Here is a 23,604-nt window from a genome sequence, read left to right as displayed (position 1 = left end):
GAAGCTTGAATCTACTATTTATTAACCTTTGTCAATAATGATCCTAATATTGACTCAAAAATGGGGGGGGGGGCAAGTGTGGGGCAAAGCTTTTTGCTGGGGGGGGGCAACTTTTTCCCTTGCACCACTTGCCACCCCGTAGGTCAGCCCTTGAGTTAAAGGTCGTTACAACGACCTTTGCATTTACCAGCCAAGCCCATAATGTGATAATGCTGTGAAGATTTTTGAAAGTGTTATGTCTGTTTTACTGATATAGTATTATTATGAATCATATACATGATTTTTTATAATGAACATAATCTGCATATATTTCAGGTAACTGATCTGTATTTGACATGTTGATTTCTAAAATAGTTATGTCTATTTTTACATAATGATTAAGCGATTCATCTTTGTCATGTGCTTTATTGATACCTAAGTATTCTAAATTCAGTCTAATAAAAGTTATGAACCGGATAATGAAAAATAATGTTATAAAATGGTTACAGTAGAACAGGGGTGGGATTGTTTAACTTCGCTTCCTTCCACTCCCTTTCAAGCAATATTTCATTTTATGTCAAATTATCTTAAGTTTGATACGTCATTGTATGACTGTATAACTGATGATTCTAATTTATGGAAGTTAAAAATTCTCATTAGTGATGCAGAAGAATCAGAATCAGAATCAGCTTCACATGTCCAAGGAATTTGTCTTTGGCGTCTTGTGCTCTCGCGCAAACTAGCAAGGTATAAAAAAGTGTGAGGGGGTAAGACAAAAACAAGGACAAATAACAAAAAATAAAGTAATATAAGGTAGATATAGCAATAAATAAACATAACTCAATAAGAACAATGACTAAGTCAAAATGCAGCAGTAGTTCCGGTGTGACAGTTTCTGTGGTTTTGTTCCGTGTTCTTGAGTGGTCAGGAGTCAGGAGTTCATTAGACTGACAGCTCAGGGGAAGAAGCTGTCTTTGTGGCGAGTGGTTTTGATGCGCATTGTCCTAAAGCGCCGCCCTGACGGGAGGAGGCTGAAAAGGCAGTGTCGGGGATGAGTGGGTTTTTTTTAGGCCTTCCTGACCCTGGATCGGCACAGGTCCTGGAGGGAGGGAAGGCTGGAACCCTCTCAGCAGATCTGATGATTCTCCGTCGTCTGTTCCTGTCGTGTCTGGTTGCTGATCCAAACCAGACCGTGGTGGATGTGGTCAGGACAGATTGGATTATTGCAGTATAGAAGATGGTCAGCAGCTCCTGAGGCAGGTTGAACTTCTTGAGTTGTCGCAGGAAGTACAACCTCTGCTGAGCCTTTTTCCGGAGTGAGACAATAGCCGTGGTTACATGCGCAGAATATCTTGATCGGATCAATGGTCGGATTAAAAATCAAACCGTGTACATGGGATCAGAAAACGTTTTTGCGATTAGAACGAACGTTCACATGGTCACACTTTCGGTTGGAATAAATCATTTGGGCATGCGCAGTAGTGTTGAAAATACCGGAAGAGGAAATGCGTCCCACAGTAAACAGAGTTGCCACATACATTCATGCAGCAGCTCGGTAATATGCGAGACGATCTTCTAAACGTGCTTTTATTAATGTTATGAATATTGTGAAGGCTAACACGTGCTAACAACATTAGCCTTGTTTGATGAACACAAAATCCATGCGGGAAATGTCATAATCTGTATCTTTGCTGCACGTAAATATGTCGGAATAACGAACAAATCCACGTGATTGAATAGTTTCTAAGGACTGAGCAGCATTTCTGCTTTAAGAAGCTCACACACCGCCCCAAAGCCGCTGTGTGAGCAGGTGGCCCAAGCTCTGCTCGGAGACACGGTTCTCCTGCGTCCGGCAGCCGCTAACCCAGAGCGGCGGGACGGATTGCAATCCGAAGTTTCCCACACATAACAAAACAACAAAACGCACACGTAACAAAGCATCCTCCCCTCCCCTCAAACACAAAGTTATAAATCCGACTGCTCTCTTCAGAGACACAGTTCGCTCGGTTCACCGGCATCCGAGGCCGGACCGCGCAGGGTCCAGACGTCACGGGGCACGATGCGCTCCTCCCCGGCACCCCCCTTGAGAGGGGTGTAAGAGAGGGGAGAGGCGAAGAGCCAGCGGGGCGAGGCGACGCTTTGCACCGGGCGTCCGCAGAGCAGCCGGTCGGCCCTGTTTGAGCTCCAAAGCCGTCTCTGGAGCGAAACACCGTCTATGCATGAGGTTAAACCAGAGCAGTAGTGACACACGATCGGAATGAACCGTTTACATGAACAACGATCAGATCAACAATCGGCATTACCCACCTCTCCCGATCGGAAAGAAATTTTGATCCGAACGAGTCTGATCGGGGCAGAGTATTCCGAACGGCGTGTTTACATGACGCATTTTTCTTCCGATCAGGCGTTCTTGCTGATTCCTTTTGTCCATGTAAACGCAGCTAATGTGAGAGGTTGTGAGAAGGACATTAATTCATTGTAAGCAGCAGACTGGCGAGAAATGGTCAACTTTTTCTTGTCGTGGTTAAAGCCAATTTCAGGCAATGACACCCTCTAAAAAGCAGCTTTTGAAATGGCAGATCTCCGGGAAATCTGTTCCATCTCGGCGTTTGGTTCTCTCCTGAGAGTGAAAGCCAACCAAACCATGGTGTGAAATTCATCAGCATTTACTGCCCATTTGAACCCGGAGCGTGGGAACGTTCCAGTGTGCAAGCAGCCCACCAGGACCGAGCAGATTTGGAGACAGTTGTAAACATACAAATGGAATCCAAAAACGTATTAAATGTAAAAAGCAAACAATCGTCAAAGTTCTGTCAAAGTCAAGCAGTTTCGTGCCGCCTCGCTTTCACTGCCAACAAAAAGGTCAGATAACCTGGTATCTGAAGCGGAACAGGCCTTCCTCTGAGTCTGCAGATTTTTGAAAAAATACATTTCAAATGCTGCCCCCCCCCCCCCCCCCCAACAGAGACGCAGCAGATGTCACCGGCACCAGCGGGGGCGGAGCTCCAGATTAGGACTGAATACTAATGAGAAGAAACAGATGATTTATCTTTGAGCGGGTCAACAGCAAACTTCACAGGGACAAAAGTGTGCCAACACCTTTCAGCACAAGATTAGGGGCGAGCGTTGTCCCAGATTAATAGATCTGTCTGTGATAGATCAGTTATTCACGTTTTTTTTCCCCCTCTTTATAACTCAGCACCATAAACTGGAGCTGCTGCAGCGAGACACGTTCAGGCTTCTTTTTTCTTCCTGACTGTGTGCAGCCTGGAGGGACGGCCCTCAGATGACAAAACAGCGTGTAGGTCACGGTGACGTTTACGCAGCCTAACCCCTGACACAAGGCCAGATCGGATCTACATGTGTGCGTTTTTGTACGGCGAGCCTCCAGCGCTGAAGAGCACACAGGCACCGTCGCCTCTCCGTGTTTGTGTAAAGGCCCTCCTCGGTTTGTTTGTGGAAGGAAATGAGGTCTCAGTGGATTGTGGTTTTAGGCTTGTCACTTTCTTTGGTGTGAAAAGTGCATATCTGGGGTGCCGTTTCTGACAAGGAGCATGAGGGAAATCCCAGAATCGCACTTCCAGTTTCCTCCTCTGTGTCACTGTGGCTCTGAAGAAAGTAAAAGTCCAGATGGGGAGATCGCACATGTCCTCAGAGGAATGCATCGTCTGCCCCCCCCCCCCCCCCCCCCCCCTTAAAGCCCTAAAACCCTGAGAGGTTCAGGAATGTCAAGATTAAAGGGATATTGCTATCTGATTGATTTAAGATGATCAAAAGATAGAAATAGCAAACAGGTTTTTTGTTTAGAATAGAGAAATTATAATTCAGTGGATTATGTAAAAATTCCCCACATGAGCCTAAAAAAATGTTGTTCCAATAACTCTCATCCTTCTAGTTCTAAAAACGAGTATGTGAATTTTTTCTGCCTGAAGATCAAACGTCGTTTTAACGTCTCGCCATAAATCTTTCAGCGCAGCGTGAAAAGCTGCTGAAAGGAGTTTTTCTCTGAGCGACGCCGCAGACCTGCTTCCCGCCGCCTCTTCCCAGTTAAATCCACAGCAACTACAAAACACATGTTAATCAATTTGCTGCACTTTTACAGCCGTCGTTATACGTTACACAAACGCGAGGAAACAAGAAGAGGAGCGACAAACAAAAATACAACAATAAAGGCCGCCAAAAGACAGAAGATTAAAAGATATGAAGATCCATCTGTGAGCGGCTGGACATCCAAGTCTCACTGCAAGAGTTTGCTGCTACCATGGTGACGGTCAAATCTAGCCCCTCCCAGCTTTTAAACGTAGGTACAAAACATTGACTATATAAGAGAACTGGACTGACGTTCCAAACAGGAAGTACCTACTGGTTTCATCCCATAGACTTCTATGGAGAAATAGACAGCTGTTACTCAGTCATTTTATTTGTCAGAATAATCTTTCTTGCTTTGATATCCTTTTTTAATGTTCTTAATAATTCATGATATTTTTCTCTGTAGTGCAAGTTATTCAAGTTATAAACTGAGCAATAGGATGTTTCAGCAAAAGCGTTTGGTTTTCTTGAGCCGGCTTTCAGTGGTTAAGGCGTGGGCTTCCAACAAGCTCACTCCTGATCGATGAGACTGGTTTCCATAGAAACGTTGATTCAGACCGACTCCGACCAATCACTGCTTATCACTGACGTCGTCTGGTTCAAACTTGACGACGTCCGTACCGGGAAAAAATGGAGACTGAATCAACTTTATTTGGTTGGAGCTGGAAGTCAACGATTATCTATGGGTGACACCACACTCACTCAATCCAGTTCTCATTTACAGTCAATGGTACAAGCAGCAAATTACAAGTAAATTTTCTTCTTATTTTCTTCTGACATTATTTATCATTTCATGTATTTCCGTGGTAGCTGAGTCAAACGATGTTTTTTTTTTTAGGTTTGCTTAGACGAAGAGGTTTGGTGGAAGTCCGATATCATTTTCTGAAATAAACGTAATCATCAATCAAGACTGATGTGCAAAAGTCCTGCCTGGATACAAACTGCTTCAGGGGTGAAAAAGGACCAACACGCTTTTGTGAAAGAGCACGGCAGACAGTGTGAAAACAGGGATTGTGTGCCCAACACGCCTGTCTCCACCCTGTCACATAGACAGATGGCTGTGTGGATGCTACTTCCTTCACGTCTACATTTTGCACCTACATTCCATTCTCTCCTTGGATAACTATTGACTCTTTCAACAAGCTGCTGAAAGACAATGGAGCCTGCTTCTAATTAGATTGCATTTAGAACCTGCATATGTGTATATTTTCACAATGGGTAGCCACAGTGGTAAATCATGGACCTGACCCGAGGTCAAGTCCATCAGCGCGGAGCAACAAAGGCCCCGCGCTGAACATATAGATTTCACAGATGGAGGACGAAGGACGCAGCTGCCCGTCGCCTTCCAGGGCAGAGGCTCGGCGTGGTTCGTCCTTATTGGCATGACCGGCTGTGTGTGACATCACTAGGAAGGCATGCATTCCTGCAATTATTGCAGCAGAAATGCACTGTTGCATGCAGGGAAGAGGGCGACGCCCTTGAGCATGAAACATAAAGAAAGCAAAGAGGATGACTGGAAGTCTGGACCCTTGGATATCTCTGGAATATTAATGACTCTGAGTAGGAATTATAGTCAAGCTTCCTAACATACGGCCTGGAATCTGAGTCGACCTGGCCTTTAGTGTAACATAATCTAAACAAAAAGGAAAAAGAAAAGGCCAGGGTCAAATATGTTAGCTATTCCCCCACATCTTGAGAAAATTATGGCTGCTCATATTTTACAGTTAAGACATTACAGGTTGTTACCATGACATGGACAGATATAACCATCAGGAATGATTATCTAGTGAATCTGTGATTCATACCCTGAGGATCCGCCTCAAGGGACCCACAACATGAACCCCATTGTTTGAACACAAAAGTGCAGGTAAAAGAACAGAACCTCCCGGGCTGCTTGACTCTCTCGGGTGAAGTCATAAGTCCCGGGCTGCTTCACGGATAAGGACGTCGTAACAAAGGCATAAATCGTTCTGTGACACCTTAGCCCTGGATGCTTCCCAGCCTCTCATATTGCCAGAATGTTTCTGCGGCAAAGGCCATAAAAACAAAAGCTGTGTGCAGAGGAGCGTTGTGCAATACCACACAATCTGTTGAACCTGTGCTGCCCGATCATGCAACAACAGAAACTGAAGAAGAAAAAAAAAGATCAGATAGAGGATCACCCTTAAGCCTGCCTGCATCGGCAAGAAAATCTATTAATTAGGAAAAAAATAAACCAAAAGATGACAAACTTAAAACTAAACTCCAGCATTGTAAATCTGTGAATTCGAATTCTCTGAGGAACACAAAAAGCTAACGTTAAATCCTTTCTTTACCTGCCAGAACAGACCTGCATCCGGTTAAAGTCTCACTCTGATCATCTTTTGATCTATTTTAAGTGTTTCTAGTGGTCTTTTAATTATACAGTTTTTTAGCCAAAATCAAAAAGTCTGTGTTGTTTGCTAGGATATACAGTAGTTTCTGCAAAGCAGTTCATTAACAAAAAATTCTGTCTTGAGTTGTGGACATGACTGTTGGTGTGGAGTAAGCCTGCCCCCACTTTCCATCATCCTTGTTTACACTCTTAGTTCTGATCCAGATTCCAGTTCAGACGAGGAAAACAAAGACGTTCATGGATCTATTTGTCTGAAGGTGGATGCATCAGAACGGAGCAGTGCAGGAAGCTTGTGTACAAGCTTTTCATCTGCTGTTGATTCTGATTCATAATGAGCTGAATAAAGAAATACTCAGAATTTAATTTACTCCATCTTCGTCCTCGATCATCAGAAAATGTCCCAAGAATACGTTCCATACACAAAAAACGCAATTTTCATCGGAGTGGGCCTTTAAGCACAAAACGCTGGTGTGACACGCTGAGGACATCTATAAAAACCAAGAACCACTACTGATTCAATGCTTCTAATTTGAAAAGCTAACAAAACCAAATGGAGAACAGCATTTTAAAGTTGAGAAAAACTGTCCTAAGATCACAGAAAGCCTGGTTGAGACTAAAACCCAGCTCCCTGGAGATCACCATCTCTCTGTGTGACTTTGCATCTTATAATCCCTTGATGTTGACACCAAAAACAGAGGCATTCAAAGATCAGGGCCCCTCCCTGTGTCCTGCAGACCCGGAGCTGTGTTCCAAGCAACAGATCAGACACCCGTAATCTCCATTGTCCCGTCCCGGGTAGACAACAGGAACCCAACGTGGCCCACTTTAACAAGCAGGGCCATCTGCAGAGTCACAGATGGCCCAGGCCATGTTTTCCAGGTTCCCACATTCATATGAAGAGTTAACCTGATATAGGCTAGTCCACTGAAAAAAAACAAAAAAAAAACACATGCAGGTCCAGAAAAAAAACCCCCAGAGAAATTGCTGTTGCTTTTGCTAAGTCTTCATAATCTGCTTGAGTATGCAGTTGGGTATTTATTATGTTTTAAAGCCCAGAATAACAAAGCAGCTATTTTTCACAGTGTATGTCCTCCTTCATCCCAGCTCCAAGTCTGCAACCTGGATCTGTGCGGACACAGGCAACATATGCTCTTCATTACAACGTGTTTTTCTATCAAAATGAAGTTGACTTTGATCCACCTTTCTGAAAAACTCTCCCACCTGAAAGTCCAACCTGTTCAAACTAACAAGACTTCTTCATCGACCCAAAAAAAATAATGTCTTTCCGATGGGAACGGCAGAATCAGCGGTTGTGTGACAGGCCGGTGCTGCAGGGGCCTGTAACCTGATAGAGAAGAAACAGAGCGGCAAAGTAGAACACTTTAGGGACACATGTAGTGCAAGTATTTCAATCAAAAGTCACTAATGTGCCTCGGGGTCCCACTGACATTACTCCCCTTACACAAAGTGTTGCCAAGGCAACAGACATCAACAGAATGAGGAGACTTTGTCCTGACAGGCTCGTTTAAACCGACCTCGTGACCGGGTGTCTGCTGCTGATTGGCTGCTGAGCAAAACTCCTTGCAGAAGAGCCGGGATGCCGGCCTTGCGTTGGGGTGAAAAGGGAGTCTGCCAGACTCAAAAGTGTGCCCCAACGTTATGCCCATCAATGAGGTAACCTAGCAGCGTACCAGCTGGCGTGCAGTCAGCCTGCACAAAGAGACCTGCCTGGGTCTTTCCCCAAATGGGGCTTTGTGCAGGAACGACAGCCACTGATGACCGGATGCTTGCTTCATTCACACGAGGACTTCAATGTCTTCATCCAAGCCTGACATCTTTCTGTGCTTGTGTTTATGTTCTTTACTGGGAAGGCCTCCCCTTCACTCCCATCTGTTGGCCGGTGGGAACTCTGAAGTTCGGTCGTGCTCTCACATGGGATGGCAGCTCTAAAAACAGGCGTGACTGCATGCAAAATACATGGAGGACTTAGTGGTGTGAGCATTTGAGCAGAGGCCCATGTCACCACACATGTGGAATAGTTTGAATGCAAATGCAAACCGGGGAACTTTTAGAAAGGCTGTAGTTGAATCTGCAATGCCAACATAGCAGGACATGGCTCTCAGAACGCATGAGAATAAATTGCCTGGAACTCTGTAGGAGGCTTTAGTAAATATTCAACCAAGAACTAATGTTGGGGAACATGGGCGTATCTTAGTTTCCCATGCAGGAATAGAAAAATGTTATGCAGACACTGAAAAACACAAGCAAACACTGCAGTTTGGACCGAGTTCAGAAGTATTCCTGCAGGAATGCTAAACTCCATGCCTCCAATAAAGGACATTTTCTATCAGTCCGACCAACAGATCGGGCTTTCAGGTGGAAACAACACACCTTCGGGGTACTTCCTTGTTTCTTTCTTCCCATTGTAGTTTGAAGGCTCAGCCCGAGGGAGCGAGTAATAACGTGAACGATCGATCGGCTCCACAAAGCCTACGATGGAGCAACGCCCAACAGGCCTCATTTTCCCATGAACGACTGGCCATAAAAGCTATTTCTAGATCTGTTCCTTCTGGGTCCGACAGCACAGACATGTCAAAGCCAAACTCTGAAGCCCCAGACAGCAAATCCTGTTTCAACCAGGGAAATACTCGACTGTGCAGTTTTTAGACATTTAGAAAATCCCTCGCTAATCACCTAAGGCTTTATACACCTTACTCATTGGTATTCATCTTTTTGAAAAAAGGTTTGCACGTTATGTTTCTTTGGAACCAGTTCATCCTACAGACCCAGAAATGTTCTTGGAAATATGCGTCTGTGTAGATTCTCATTCAACCAGGTAAATTCCATCGAAGCAGTAAAGTAAAACAGTCAGATTTTGGAGTCACAGGGTTGTTGTCACTGTTGGGTGAAGGTGGGGTACACCCTGCACGGGTCACCAATCCAAAAACACCAACGGACAATTTAAAGTCACCATTTGACCTAAGATAGAACTGAACGATATGGCTTAAAAATAAAATGCCTTTCACACCACATTCAGTTTCAGGTTACGATCGATTTTTTTCCCGCCTTTTATTTTCTTGAACAAAAATAAGAAATGACAAAAGATATTGCTGAGCATAATTGTTAGCATCTCTGCAACTGACAGGGTCTCCTGTTGACGGCCATGACAAAGAACCAGAGGCCCGTCCGCAGCTTTATGGAGGGTATAACTCTGTCATCTACCACCATCAAAGGTTGCAGAGCACATCCCCACCGGATGCTGCGCAACCGATGGACTGTACTGTTTCTTGGCTCGTGCAGTGTTTGGTAAACTGACTGGAGCTGGTTATGGCAGAGTTACTCTGCTCTGGAGAGCCTGAATCCACTGCCATGGTAAAAATCTGAGCAGTCTAGAGGTTTAACCGTTTCCAAACCTTCTACATCACAACAATATGTTCAGCCCATGCAGCCTGCACTCAGATTTCAGTGGAAGTTCCCCTTCCAGTCCCAGGAGAGCGGGAAACCTTTGCATCAGTAATCAGATTTTCTTTTTTCTTAGGAAAGCCGTAAATGGATTAATGATCAACTGGAATTTCCTGCTTCCTCCAATGTATAGTATAAAAGCTGTGCAAACCAGACACTAACACCTCCTGGGATTGGCAGCTCTTGGTAAAAACGAAAGAAAAGGAGTTTACAGAAAATCAGATGAATAATATAAACTGAGCCGAAGGCACATCTGGTGACTCATGTGACGGCAGGGAGGTGCTGGAAAGAAAAGAGCTGCTCCCTCATGAACAAATACTGAATCCACAGTCTGTGCGAACAAATGACATAAATTATTAAAGCAAAGAGATTTACTCAGAGTACAAAGAATTGATTTCCGGGTTGATTGATGGTCGGTAAATGTTTAATTCAGACAGCTGAGAAGTGAAAAGCTTCTCCCTGAGGGGCTACTGGGAGCTGGGACTGGCTGTATCTCAGTGTAGGAAAGTGGCAGAACACCCCCTCCAGGAAAGTCCGAAGTCAGGTTTTCCTGAAGCAGAATGTCACCTGAACAAAAGCAGGATCTAAATTGATCACAGATCATCTGAGATATATATATATATACATACATATATTTATAAATAAAAGCCATGTTTTTGTTGCTGGCGTGAGCTTCCATCAACATTACATGTCGACTAAATCCATCAATACAACCATTTACGGTGATACCTTAAGACTTTAATTTATCATTGGTATCTATGTACCATAATGCATTGGGATCTCTGAAACTATACTGCTGACGACGAAAAATGGTGCGTCCGCTGGAATTCCACTCCTTTTTTGGGGGTGGGGGGTGGGGGGTGTCATCAGTGTTGGTTTTGATACTTTTTCACAAGTTAACAACTAAAACAAACTCATTTAAAATGTCGGATTGCTAACGGAAATCCCCTTCAAGAGCATTAGAAGATGGAGGAAAGTGTGGACCTCAGTGACACTCCTCTGAAAAAGGGTTTTTGGGGGTTCTCAGGGTTTTACCTCCACTGTTTGTGGATCTCACAGGGACATTAGCTCAGGTAAACAAGTGAAGCTCAGAGGCAGATTAAAGCAGAGCCTCGTAACAAAAACATGACATTTAGTGACTTTCTCACTTGTTTTTTTCACTTACTTTTTTTAGGCTTTATTACCGTACATTCATTCATTCATCTTCTAAACCCGTTTTGTCCCTTTCGGGGTCACGGGGCTGCTGGAGCCTATCCCGGCCACTTGTCGGCGAAGGCAGGGGACATCCTGGACAGGTCGCCAGTCTGTCCTAGGGTGGCTTTATTACAGTTTGTCTAAGTAAGTTCCTTAATTGCAGACTTGTTTACCTAAAAAACATATTAAAGTTTAAATGTCAGTGGATCTAATTGATTTTCATCTATAAGGTGTTTGTTAAATGTTTTATTTACAGCGTGCAGCAGGACTGCTGGTGTACAAGAAACAAGTCCAGCGCAATAATTTAACTCTGAGGAATGTCTGGAAGCAACGCTTCACTCAGAGGTCTGGGCGTCACAGGACAAAGCAAAGCAAGTCTAACTCGTGGACCTCTGTATCCAGGTCACTGGTGCTGGTTCAACAGGTCTCCAGCAGGCGTTTATGGTCTGCTGTCTTCCACTTGAACTGGAGGCACAAATCACGGAGACACGAGGAGCCAAAGAAGATGGTACAGGAAGCAGATAAGAGCATGAAAGGGAGTTGACCCCGAAATGACAGAAGCTCTGAGAGGAGAGCAGAGGACGGCTTATCCGGCAGAACATGCCTGATCCATCAGGAGTTAAATATGCAGCAACATGCAGGTCTTTGAGAACACATAGAAACCCGTTTTATGAAGCAAAGAAAGAACTATCTAAGGTAGATTAGTTATTTAAAAAAATCTGAAATTATGTAATCTTTGGTTCTTTTTTATCCTCAGTGCAAGTTTGATCTTCAGATATCAATTGGAGATTTTTGCTTGACTTAACTTCAGAAAGTTGTCATCCATTTAGAAAAGTTCTAAATCTAAAAATGTAAGTAAAATATAAAGCTTTAAGACTCACTCATGGTGAGACTGTTTGGAAACACCCAGGCTTCCTAGCAAGGCTTTGTTTGGCACTGGAAAATAACAAAAAAAACTGTGAAATGGATTTTTTTTTATTGGATTAATCTAAGAAATTTTATTGGATATTTTCCTGGTCTTTAATTCTTTTTCATTTTAGGAGAACGCATTTGGTTTTTTTCTGAAAAAAAAATCCTTGGAAAACCTTTTAAAGAGAAAGAGCTCAGTGGAGACGAGCTGAACTGAAAGTAAATTTGGATTGAACTTGTTAGTGCAGGAGAGACTGGAGGCCAGCAGATGCAAATTTTTTAACTTTAAATAAACATAGTCTGAAATCAAAATTGTCTCTTGGAAATATTTCCTGTCTGTTAGAAATTTTGTTGTAGTCTCATTTTCTTAAAAAATAATAATAACAATTTCCATGGAGCCTTTTGTCCAACAGGTGCTTCCTATTTTGGCATCGCTTGGGTGCTGGCAAAATGATTGATGGAAACAGCTTCTCTAACTTTAAAGGCTCGACCTGGCTGGTCTGCGTGAACATATGGGGGTAAGGTGAGAGGAGTTCACATTCCTGTCAGATCCCAGTCTAAACACCTGCATGGCAGAGGCTGTGCTAAACTCTGTCTAACTAACCCACTCTAAGAAGGATGATTTTTTCTTATTGTTATTATCAGGCAAAGCTGCAGAAAGACCATCACTCTCTATGTATTTTTTAATGTAAAGGCAGATCTGCCAAATCTAAATCTGCAGAACCTTTTCCTCCTCTGTCATCTTAAAGTGATCCGACTTTCACACGCTCCAAAATCAGCAGAGTTCAGCAGAACTCTGACGTTCTCTTCTTCTCTAAAGATCCAGATATTTGCCTCAGGCTTGACGCTGTTGCGTAACACTTAGATCTCAGTGTTTGTGGTGGCAGCGGAAGCAGAGTGGAATCTCTTATTTCGGAACGATGGTCTGAATGTGTGGAGGGCCGGAAAAGCTTCTGGCTGTGACACAGAAAGCAGCCGACAAAGGTTTTACAGCCTCCGGGTTGTCAATATTTCTCCAGGTCGCCATGGAAAAGAATGCAATAAAGAGTTGTAAAATGTGTGTTGCAATAAATTAAAGAATGACCCCGATGCAAATGGGTTTTTTAACATGTTCTTGTGGCATTTTTCTCATGATAGAGGGACACATGCAGTACAGACCAAAAGTTTGGACTCACCTCATTCATTTGAATGAGAAGGTGTGTCCAAACTTTTGGTTTGTACTATATAAAGTAAATTAAACTTAAAATTGAATTTCTGAGTATTTCTTTAATCAAAGAAATGTGCTTAATGCTTTTTATTCTTTTCTTTTTTTTCTCTTTACAAAGTTTTAATATGCTTTTATGCTTTTTATTTTATTCTATTTATGTCTCTACGATGCTTAATTTGGGTTTTTTCTTTTAATTCTTGTATGTTTCGTTCTCCATGTGTCCAGTACTTTGGGCCTCCTTGGCTGGTGGTGGAAGGTGCTTTATAAATAAATAAATGATGATGATGATGATGATGATGAAATTGTTGTGAATCAGGAGCAGACAAAAGAATGCAGCTTGAAAAATGATCGTTTTTGTGGCGCTGAAAGTACGCTGCTCCGCTCCATTCTAAGACATCCACTTGCAGACGACTAGGTCCATAATGTTAGGTTGGCGGGTTTACTCCACCCCAACCATCTCGCCCACAGTTCAGAGGTAATTTTTTGATGAACTACTGCCGCTCTGCAGAACTATGTCCTAAAAAACAACAGTTTTTCTTTATTTGCCAATAACGGCATAATTAGAATTAAACGACCACTGGGAACGATTTGAAAACAAATGAAAAGGATGATCGGCGTGGGACTTCATGCTGAACTCTGGTGTGAAAATGCAGCTTTGTTTGGAGTGCGTCTTTAACATCAGGCTGACTAACCGGTCTGCAGGTTCTTTTTCGCGCAGCATAGTGAGTCAACAGAATCTAAGAACCGTTAGGAATAAAGGAATTTATGAAAACTGTTAAATCAGCTCTAACTGGACACTCTGAACAAAAACAAGACACAATGTGGGCGGATGTGTTTGCTCTTGTGCGTGTTGATGGTCCGTGTAGGGGTGGGTGCGTGCAGGGAGGTCAGCAGGCTTTTCAGGTCACGGGTGGATGACTTTGCCCACCCCCCCACCAGCTCTCCTTCAGAAGAGGTTTTAATTGTCCTCCCGTTTGGCAACCAGGACTCCATAAAGAGTAATGACTGCTGTGGAAATGTATTTAATAAGGGGGTGTGTCTGTGTGGAGCGCTCATACCCAACATGTGAGAAAAACGCCGTCAGTTCCAGATCGTTTACTCGTGAGTCCTCACAGAAGACTAAGCTGGAGAAGGCAGAGATTCAGGGCTGGGGTTCCTCCACAAAACTAACTCACAAGTGTCCTTCATTTGAGCAAAAAAACTTTTCCTTTCATAAAAAAATGCAAGCCTCTGGTTCCTTCCCCCATCCCGTCTAATGACATCAGCACTGTGCTCCTGTGTTAGGGAGCATGTGTGGGGTGCAAGGTCTCAGAAACAAGCCAGCGCTGTGGTTTCCTGGCGCTCTGGAATGCTCGGCTTGACACAAAGTTTGAGCGGAAACCACTTCACATGCAGGTCGGGGGGTGAAGTGTCGAGATGAAAACAGGTAATGAGAGAGCCGGTTCTTTCAGCCTCCGACTCAGAAAAAAAACTGGAACCAGAAAGATTCAGCTGTGTGAAAAGCAGTGCAGCTTCAAGGTTGTCTGGAGAGGGGATGGGGAGGAGAGGGGGTGGGTGGGTGGGTGGGTGGGTGGGTGCAGGAATCTTTGAAATCTGCACTATAATTAGCAGAGGCACTATATCACAGCAGGATGTCTGGACCTGCAGAAGCATGCCTATAGTTCTGCTAATGAAAGAGAAGAGAGGCAGAGGCTCTTGGCCCAGAGTTTCTGTGAAAATCACTCCATCTTTCCTCATTTCAAAACAGAAGCACGACAGCAGACATTCAACTGGAAGCTCCCAACGCTGACACATATATTGACCTGCGATGGAGTGCACATTGGCTCGTCAATGCGGGTCTCACTTAGTAGATCAAAGTCACAGTAATGGACGGAGTGGGTCAATGAAATGCAGACGGGGAAAAAGCTAATGTGCTTTTCAGCTGAACCGGATTTGTTGCTGTAACTCCTGACAGTTTGGACCGGAGAACGGGGAGGCCGAATGCACGCCGATCAAACCACCGTGTCACAGCGCTGCACGAGACGACCTCCTCTCTGTCCTGGAGAATTGTTGCGCAACTTTGTGGTTTATTGTTAACCTTTCAGAATAAAATAGAATCACTTGTCTACTCCAGCAGCAATATCTGTGAAGTGGATTATCTGAAAGATAAGACTTTGATGCAGACTTGTCTGCAAAGATCCACTCCAATGAAAATGGTGTTTTTAACATGTTCTTGTGGCATTTTTTCTCCTGACGAAGGACATGTTAAGAAAATTAAAATAGCATTTCTGAGTATTTCTTTGTTCAATTTGCAGAAGCAGACAAAATAATGCAGCCTGAAAAAGATCCTATTTGTTAAGCAGAAAATAGATCAAAAGATGATTGGAGTGCGTCTTTAACATCAGGCTGACTAACCGTTTAATAAAAGTATGACAATTATTAAAGTGTGATTTTTGGTTTTCTTGTTTTATTAAATGTTTATAGAGCGACAGAGACTGAATTATGGATTTAAACTGGTGTAAAAAGCTGTGCTGTCCTTCATGGAGAGGTGAGTAAATTTGTCCACCCCAGTAGCTGCTGGTATGGACTCGCCCAGCGCTGCGAGACCACCGTTTTCCCTCCGTCTGCTGCTTTAAGGAATGCGCTCAAACTGCCAGCCATGTGCTCTTGGACCAGAAAAGCCAGAGAGCCACTTGCCGCCACAAGTATTGCAGCGCTCCTTCCACACTGGGCCTGTGTAATTCTAAACCCAGTGCTGGAGCACGGCTCTGCAGCACACGGCCTGGAAGGCACTGATGGTCAGCCAGAGCCGGCACTGATGGGGTGTCAGGAGAGAGCTGTCCAAACACAGAGCCCAGGAACATATGCCAGGCGCCTGCCTGCTTCTGAGCTGCAGTGTGTGAGAAACACAGAAGTTCAGGATACTACATTTGTCTTTGGATCGCTCAAAATCTAGTTCTCTTCAGGGTAGGAACACGTGTGAGTGTCAACTATAACGCACCAACGTGCTGTAAAAAAAAAGGCGCTGCTATAAAACTGATTCACAATTCTCCCAGGTTTTCAAAACTTGCTTACATGCAGATTTCACATCCCAACTCTGATGCACTCAAACTGGAACCAGAAGGGTGCACACAGGGGACAGACCTAGTAATACCTCAGCAAAGGTCAGCATCTGCATCTGCATTTTTTTAAGATGACAAAAAAAAAGTTGCAGTGGTCCTGCCCCCCCCCCCCCCCCACAGACACACACACAGATCCCCACGCCTCAGGCAGCTCCATTTACACAGATTGTCATTCAGATGAGAGAGACACCATTCATTTCAAAAGCATAATTTAAAACAATTAAGGTTTTCAGACAAAAGGGTTTGAACTGGTGACCCTGCATGCAGGACGTCCTGGGCTGCCTCGTGCGACCATATTTCTGCATGCATCAGAGGCTTCTTCATTCATAATTCAGCACAGCATTATCAAGCACAGCGGCTTGATGAATAAAGACAGCTGCATCAATGGGGGAAAAAGGCTCCACCCATCTGATGACACCACCCTCCCCATGGACCTGACCAGAGGGAGCCTGGTCCGTGCAGACCCAGGTGAATCAGGGTGAATTGGGACTGGGGAAGGGGGGCAGCTTACTCATACTCGTAAATTGGGAAAGCTGCGCTCACGCGGGGACGCTTGACCTCATGAGTCTTGGATAACGCGCTCCTCGTGCGCCTAAAAGTGCGTCATAGCAACGTTACTCCAAACAAACAGCCTGAACTGCAGTTTGTTGTTGTGTTATAACAGCTGAGCTGCTGGATGCGCACACACAGTCTGTCCCACCCCTCATCAACAGAAAGTTTCCATTATACCAAACCTTCTCATACACTTTTTGAAGAAAGTTGCGCGCGCGCAGCGGCTCGTGTCTGTGAGGAAGTGAGGTCCCGGTACTTACGCACTGCCTCCTCTTTGGGGTCCAGCCCGGAGCAGGTTTGCTGGAGCAGGCTGAGCCTGCCGTGCAGCCCGCCCAGCCGCTGCCTGGTGGAGGTGAGCTCGACCTCCAGCTCCTGGAAAATGGAGCAGGCATGTTTGGCCAAGTCAGACAGCTGCCGCAGGGTCCGAGACAGAGCCACGTTACTGATGGAGACCAGATCCTCGAAAACCAGACCCTCTTCATTTGGGACTTGATACCGGCACAGAAACTGCGGCTCCACCACTCGTTTGGCAAATGGCATGTTGTTGTGAAGTGAGGAATAAATCCAGTGAAAGTCCGCCGGAGTGAGCAGAAAGTGTCCCCTCAGGCCCCAGCGTGTGGCTCCGTGCGCTCAGCTGCTGCTGAAGCCCCCCATCCTTTCATTTGTTAGAGGGCTGTGGTGCGCCTCGCTGCTGCGCCGGGTCATCTGCCGCCCCGCTGCTGATCTGCTTTTCTCTGCTCCAAAGGAGAGGTGGTTTTTAAAAAATCCGACTCCTGCAAGACCCGGAGTGGATTTCTAGGAACTCCATGGATCTGGACTCTTCCCGGTCACCAGCAACGACTGAAGGGCCCCAAGGGTTGGGGGGCCAACCACAAACACAATTTTAATTTCTTATATAAAAACATATTTACAGGAAAAAAATGAAAATAAAAATATTGGAACTGCACGTGAAAATGTAAAGATTAAATCCAAAGTCAAACATTCAAAATAGAAAAACATCAATGTAAAAAAGAAGAGAACTTCTTTAAGTTGAAACACTATAAACACAGAAATGCACTTAAACAGGTCAAATAACCAAAAATACTGCTGTTAATATTTGACTAACTTTCCAAACTGCAGACGAGGCATTGTTCATCATCTCTGACAAGGGGCTCAAACTCACAACCATGACGTTTCAGTGTCTCCCTCCCTCCACACTTGGCTACCATAAACATCCTGGGGGGCGGCTGTGGGGCAGTGGTAGGGCGGTCCACCCACGATTGTAATATTGCAGGTTCGATTCCGGCCTTGCACGCCCATGAGTCGAAGTGTCCTTGGGCAAGACATGAACCCCACCTTGTCTCTGGTGGGAGGTTGACGCCAGTGTTTGGCACTGGAGCCGCCACCAGTGTGTGAATGTGTCTGTGACTGTAAAGCACTTTGGGTCTTGTAGGTAGAAAGTGCTATATAAGTATACGCTATTTACCATTTACCATCCATCCCAGAGTTGGTCCAAACATTCATCTTTGACTTTATTGCACAGATTGAATAGTCCCATGAGGTGCATTCACAGGCTGCATGGAATTTCCGCATTAATGTGCTTTTGTCAAAAGCTAATTTCAAGCATTTGCCCACACTGACATCAGCCAACACAAACACTTTGTCTCCATGTCATTGGAACTCTTGGAATGACAAAGACTCACAACTACAATACATTGATCAGTAAGAACACACAAATAATGCATAACATTGCCCGTATTTCAATATGTGGATGTTTTATCAATGCATGATTGAATAAAAATCTTTAAGGTAATTATTTTATTGTATATCACTACTTTTAACATTTTTTCTTCTGTTGTAGGCTGAAGAAAACTTTTGTGACTTAAACAAAGCTAGTTTCTTAAAAAGAAGCCATTAACAGACTGATTATCTGAGCGAACAGCCACAGAATCCTTCTTCCAACAGTACTTAAGAGTAATGATAATCTTTTTAGGAAATACAAATTCCAGCATCACTCCATCTTCTAAACCCGTTTATTTTTTGTAAAGGTCACAGTTTTGCTGAGTCTACCCCAGCTCCTCTAGGGCAAAAGCAGAGTACACTCTGGACTGGTTGCCAGCCAAAGTTAGTATTCATTTGGGTGAAGTTGACACTGTTGTGTGTTCCAAGCACAAATTAGGAGAAGAGGTGTTAAAAGATGAAAATGCTGGTGCTTTTATGAACTGATCAAATGCAGAGTTCTATTCAACACGGTGTAAAGGCTTCCTCTCTGACTGTGTGGTGTCTCTGCTCCGGTCAGTGTTTGCTGTCCCGTCTGGGCGTGGGTGTGACAGCCTGAACTCCGCTTCATTCACATTTGCTGAATGAGTGTTTAGTTAAATCCCGGCAGCCAGAGCAGACACAGCAGCGGCCTGACGGCTCATCCTGTTGCCCATCCAACGTCCACAGCAGAAGTGCAACCTTTGCAAAGCCGTGCCGAGGACAAAAGGGGGACGCCGTATGCCGTCATCTTTGAGTAATGCTGCTACTACAAAGAGACAAACTTGAACAGATGCAAGCTGGTGATCTTTGCTGTGTGAAGGCTTTGCAATGCAATGATGACATCATTGTGGAGTTCTTTATGCAGGTTTGATTAAGTTTGTTTCAACAAACTGCAGCATCTCTGTTCCTAAGGATTTCTGAACCAAGAGACCTGGATCTCTTAATATCAGATTTAATACTCATAAATAATAGTAATAATTACATACATAATAACAGACGAAGAGGCTGGATGGCAATTACACTGAACAGACATGTACTTAGAGATACTCGGGGCTCACATGCAGTCGTTTCCACATAAGGAGCAGCCGTCATCCTGAAATGCAAAACAACTTTAAAGTGTTATTTACGATTGGAGGGGAAAGACTCTTGGATAAGTCTCCTCATTTCATCAAAGCAAACCCTACTCCACACGTGTATACGATGAAGCAGCACCTCCATTGTGGGAGGAGATTGTGAGGTGACATGGCAGACACTAAAACTCACCGGACTACATCAAATATTGGTTTGTGGGAACAAGGAATCACAAATATGCAGCTGTTGTCTGGGAGCTTGTCTCTGACTTAAGAGGAAGGCCGGCTTTCTTAATGTTTCTCAGGGAGCAGAATTTAGGTGGTACTATCATGGTGTGGGGAATCTTTCTCTGACATAATTTAAAGCTCATAACGTGATGCTTTTTCTTGTGACAAACACTACCGCACCTGTTTTAATGACAATTCAATTGTTTTTTACCTTGTCTGATGTAACTTTAGCAGATTGTACTTTATAATTTGGTTAAAAAAACTTTTCTGTTGTGAAACCATAATTTCTTACGAATTTCCCTTCTTTTTTCACAGTTTAGACCTCGGGTACACACTTGGCCATCAATAGTTTTCACCATACAGGCACATACTAAAGTTTACAAACGGCAGCAGCGGCGTCTTAGCCACGCCCCCCTTCATTGACACCCAAAGCGAAGGATTTGTGTTTTTTTTCTGTTTATATAATGTTGTCAGTCTTTGAAAGTGCTGTTTCCAATTAAACCCGTTTGGTTTTGTTTCTTGAAATTCCACGGTATAGTTTAGGGGAATTAATTGTGGTTGAAATAAATGTGAAATATACTGTTAAATGAAATATGCAAATAATTGTTTCTTCTGAGTAGAATGCCTATTTAGGTAGGAGTGGTAAAAAGAGGTATATAAGGAGGCACCTTATTCTCACAATGGCAGAAGGAGTGATAGTTTGAAGCCAATGATCAAGGAAGGTGAAGTGATCTGAAGTCAGACAAATATGTACGTTGTTTTTGCCCTCATCCCTGCTTTATTTTTTTGTATGTCCAAAAGACTCTTCTAAAATGGGGAAAAGCCCAATGAAATCTCTCCTGGCGTGCCTACCAGTTTTTGTTTTCCTGTTTTTCCTGGACTTCTTGAGAGAAGCCCACGACACATCCATCTTTAACACCTGCTGCATCCCTTTTGGGGGCGTGTGGTTGCTGGAGTCTATCTCAACTACTATTGGGTGAAGGCAGGCTACACCTTAAACAGGTTGCCAGTCTGTTGCAGGGACACACACTCAAATGCACACTTAGGGACAATTTAGAGCAGGGGTGTCAAACTCGTTTTCACCGAGCATAGGGGCTGTCCTCAAAGGGCCAGATATAACTTATACAGGTAACTAAATGTAATGAACAATAAATGTAACTACTCCTTAATGTTAAATAACTCATTATTTATTGATTATAACTATTTAAAGTGACAATAACAGTTGCACAGAACACATATGTTTGCTCGTTACTTTAGCATAAATTATTTTAAATTCTTATTAAAACCCATATAACTCCATTAATGATGGATCAAACTGTCCAAGTGAATAAAGAAAAATAACATAAAACTGAGCTAGAAAGAGCATGTATTACACGTGTAACATTTTACTAAAAAATGCTGCACACAGCCTTGCATCCAACTGATGGTCTGCACACACACATAAGACCTGCAATCACTGAATAATTACAACAGCAGCTACACATTAATAATATGTAATCAACAAAAAAAAATGTTTTTCTTTTAGGAAATTAATAACCTTTATGCTCTCGCGGGCCACATAAAATGATAACGTGGGCCACATTTGGCCTGCGGGGTTTGAGTTTGACACATGTGATTTAGAGTCACTAATTAACCTATGTAGCATGTTTTGGGACTGTGGGAGGAAACTGGAGTTCCTGGAGAAAATCCACACATGCACGGGGAGAAGATGCAAACTCCACACAGAAAAAACCCAGCTGAGATTTGAACCAGCGTCTTCTTGCTGTGTACCGCTGTGCAGCAGTTCATAAATATAAGCAACACCGTGTGAACTTTGCTAAGTATATTTTTGGAGATAATAAAAGTCTACAGCCAGCATTTTTTGTTTACCAGGTATTATTCTTACCTGAAGAATCCCCCTCAATTTACAGCATCAACCCACTTTCCACTCCTGAAACGATGACCACAAACACAGCAGATAAAATATTCAGCTGCTGAATCAAAATCTGAGAGCCTGACTGCCATAAATAGCATCTGAAAAAAATGCCAGTGAAAATGTTGGATGTATCAGGATAGATCGTAGTCGCTGCTGGACATGAGAAGACAAAAAATAGATGGAGCTTAATTATAGAGCAGCACCACAAATGTCCGTCTCAAATGAGAGCCAAGTGTGCCGGCGGATATTTTTGGGGGAGGGCATCAGCAGAGGTCTGGGATTTCAGCCATCAGCAGAGATCTGCTTGACCCTTGCTGTTGTGTCTGTGCTGCAGAAAGCACAGCTGCTTGGGGACGGCCAGAGGATTACGGCTGCAGCCGCTTTAATCCCTGCTTGAATATGTGAACACAACTTCATCTGCTTTTTATAAAAACTCTTTTGTTTCAGCGGGATTTAGCTTTTTCTTCGAAAAGATATGGTTTCTGCTACTTTATACTAAGCCAAATGACATTTTTTGTTTCAACTATTAAATAAACCTGCATTTTAAAAATGTTTTAAACAAATTTGTCTAAATAAAATTAATGTTTTGGAGAATTGTTTAAATGTAGATATTTTAAAGTTTTTATTTTTTATTGAATAATTTTAATTGAATGGCACCTTGTTCACATGTGTTTGTATCATTGTTCAGGATGTTCTGATAGATCTGTGAATTCAAGGTTTCATCAATTTTATAAAACCAGGCCATGCAGACCATCATACCACCACCACCATGTTTGGTTGTTACAGTGATGTTCTATGAAAACATTTTGGGATTTTGATGTTCCTAACGTGTTGCGTCTCGTCCGTTACATTTTTCTAAAAGTTTAGAGGATAATCCCTTTTGTCAAACGTGAGACGAGTCTTGTTCTTCGTGCACAACAGTAGCTGCGTTTCAATTGGCCACGAAATTGCGCAATTTGGATTTGCAATGATAAATGAGACTAACGGAAACACGACAGTTTCAAGAAAACTCACATTTATGGAAAAAAAAAGTTTTGTGCTAAGGGGGGAGGTGGTTTTTGAGGCACATCGAAATGGACATTTTTCGTAAAAACTGCAATGGAAATATTTTTTTCTAATTCAATGAGTCAGATAGTGATGATAAATAGGAACTGTCCGTCTTGGACGCTGCACAGCAGGCTCCGCATGATGTCGGACATCACAAGTTGAGTGTGTCGTGTGTAATTGTTGGATTCACATATCCTCTGTAAAACCATCAACCACCATTTCCCAGAAAGGCTTCACTCGTAGCTGCACCCACGTGTTAGGAGCTCGCCGCTCCACGGCCTAAACAAGACTCCGACATCGCTTTTGATTGATGATGAGCGGATGGCAGAAATTTGAATGTATCTGCTGGAAATCAAAGTATTGTTCACATCCGTCGCCATGTTTTTAAATGACTAATCGGGTTTATTTGCATAATTAGGATTGAATGGAAACAGTACAATTGTAAAATAGGGTTTTTCAACAATTCTAGAATTTCGATAAAGTTTTGCACATATGTGTGATGGAGAAGCAACTAGTGTCTCTCTGCTTGGATCAGTTTTTGTCCAAAAGTGTCTCTTGCTGACTGTTGAATCATGAACTCTGACCTGAACCCCATTAAGTGAGGCCTGCTCTTCTTTTTCCATTGTTCTGCTTCTTTTATGCCCTCCTGGATCTGTCCCTTTTGTGTTTTTGAAGTAATTGCGGTCAGTACTGGCTTTATGGGGGGATGTAGCCTGTCTGAGGACAAGAAAATGAGC

At 43.4% G+C, this 23,604-nt stretch overlaps 1 protein-coding gene across 2 annotated transcripts in view; it reads right to left on the bottom strand.

Annotated features, from left to right (window-relative positions):
• Positions 1-17,602, bottom strand: part of nhs (NHS actin remodeling regulator) — a 57,851-nt gene extending 40,249 nt beyond the window's left edge. For both annotated transcript variants that reach the window (XM_020702668.2, XM_004068399.4), the window contains exon 1: positions 17,128-17,602. In XM_020702668.2, the coding sequence (XP_020558327.1) occupies positions 17,128-17,407 (280 nt within the window). In that variant the 5' untranslated portion in view covers positions 17,408-17,602. The remainder of the gene's footprint in view (positions 1-17,127) is intronic.
• Between the last annotated feature and the right edge of the window lie 6,002 nt (positions 17,603-23,604).

The sequence above is a fragment of the Oryzias latipes genome, chromosome 4 (genome assembly GCF_002234675.1).
Source record: "Oryzias latipes chromosome 4, ASM223467v1".
NCBI classification, from domain to species: domain Eukaryota; kingdom Metazoa; phylum Chordata; class Actinopteri; order Beloniformes; family Adrianichthyidae; genus Oryzias; species Oryzias latipes.
Note: the sequence above shows the minus strand (reverse complement) of the source record. Positions and strands in the feature narration are given on the sequence as shown.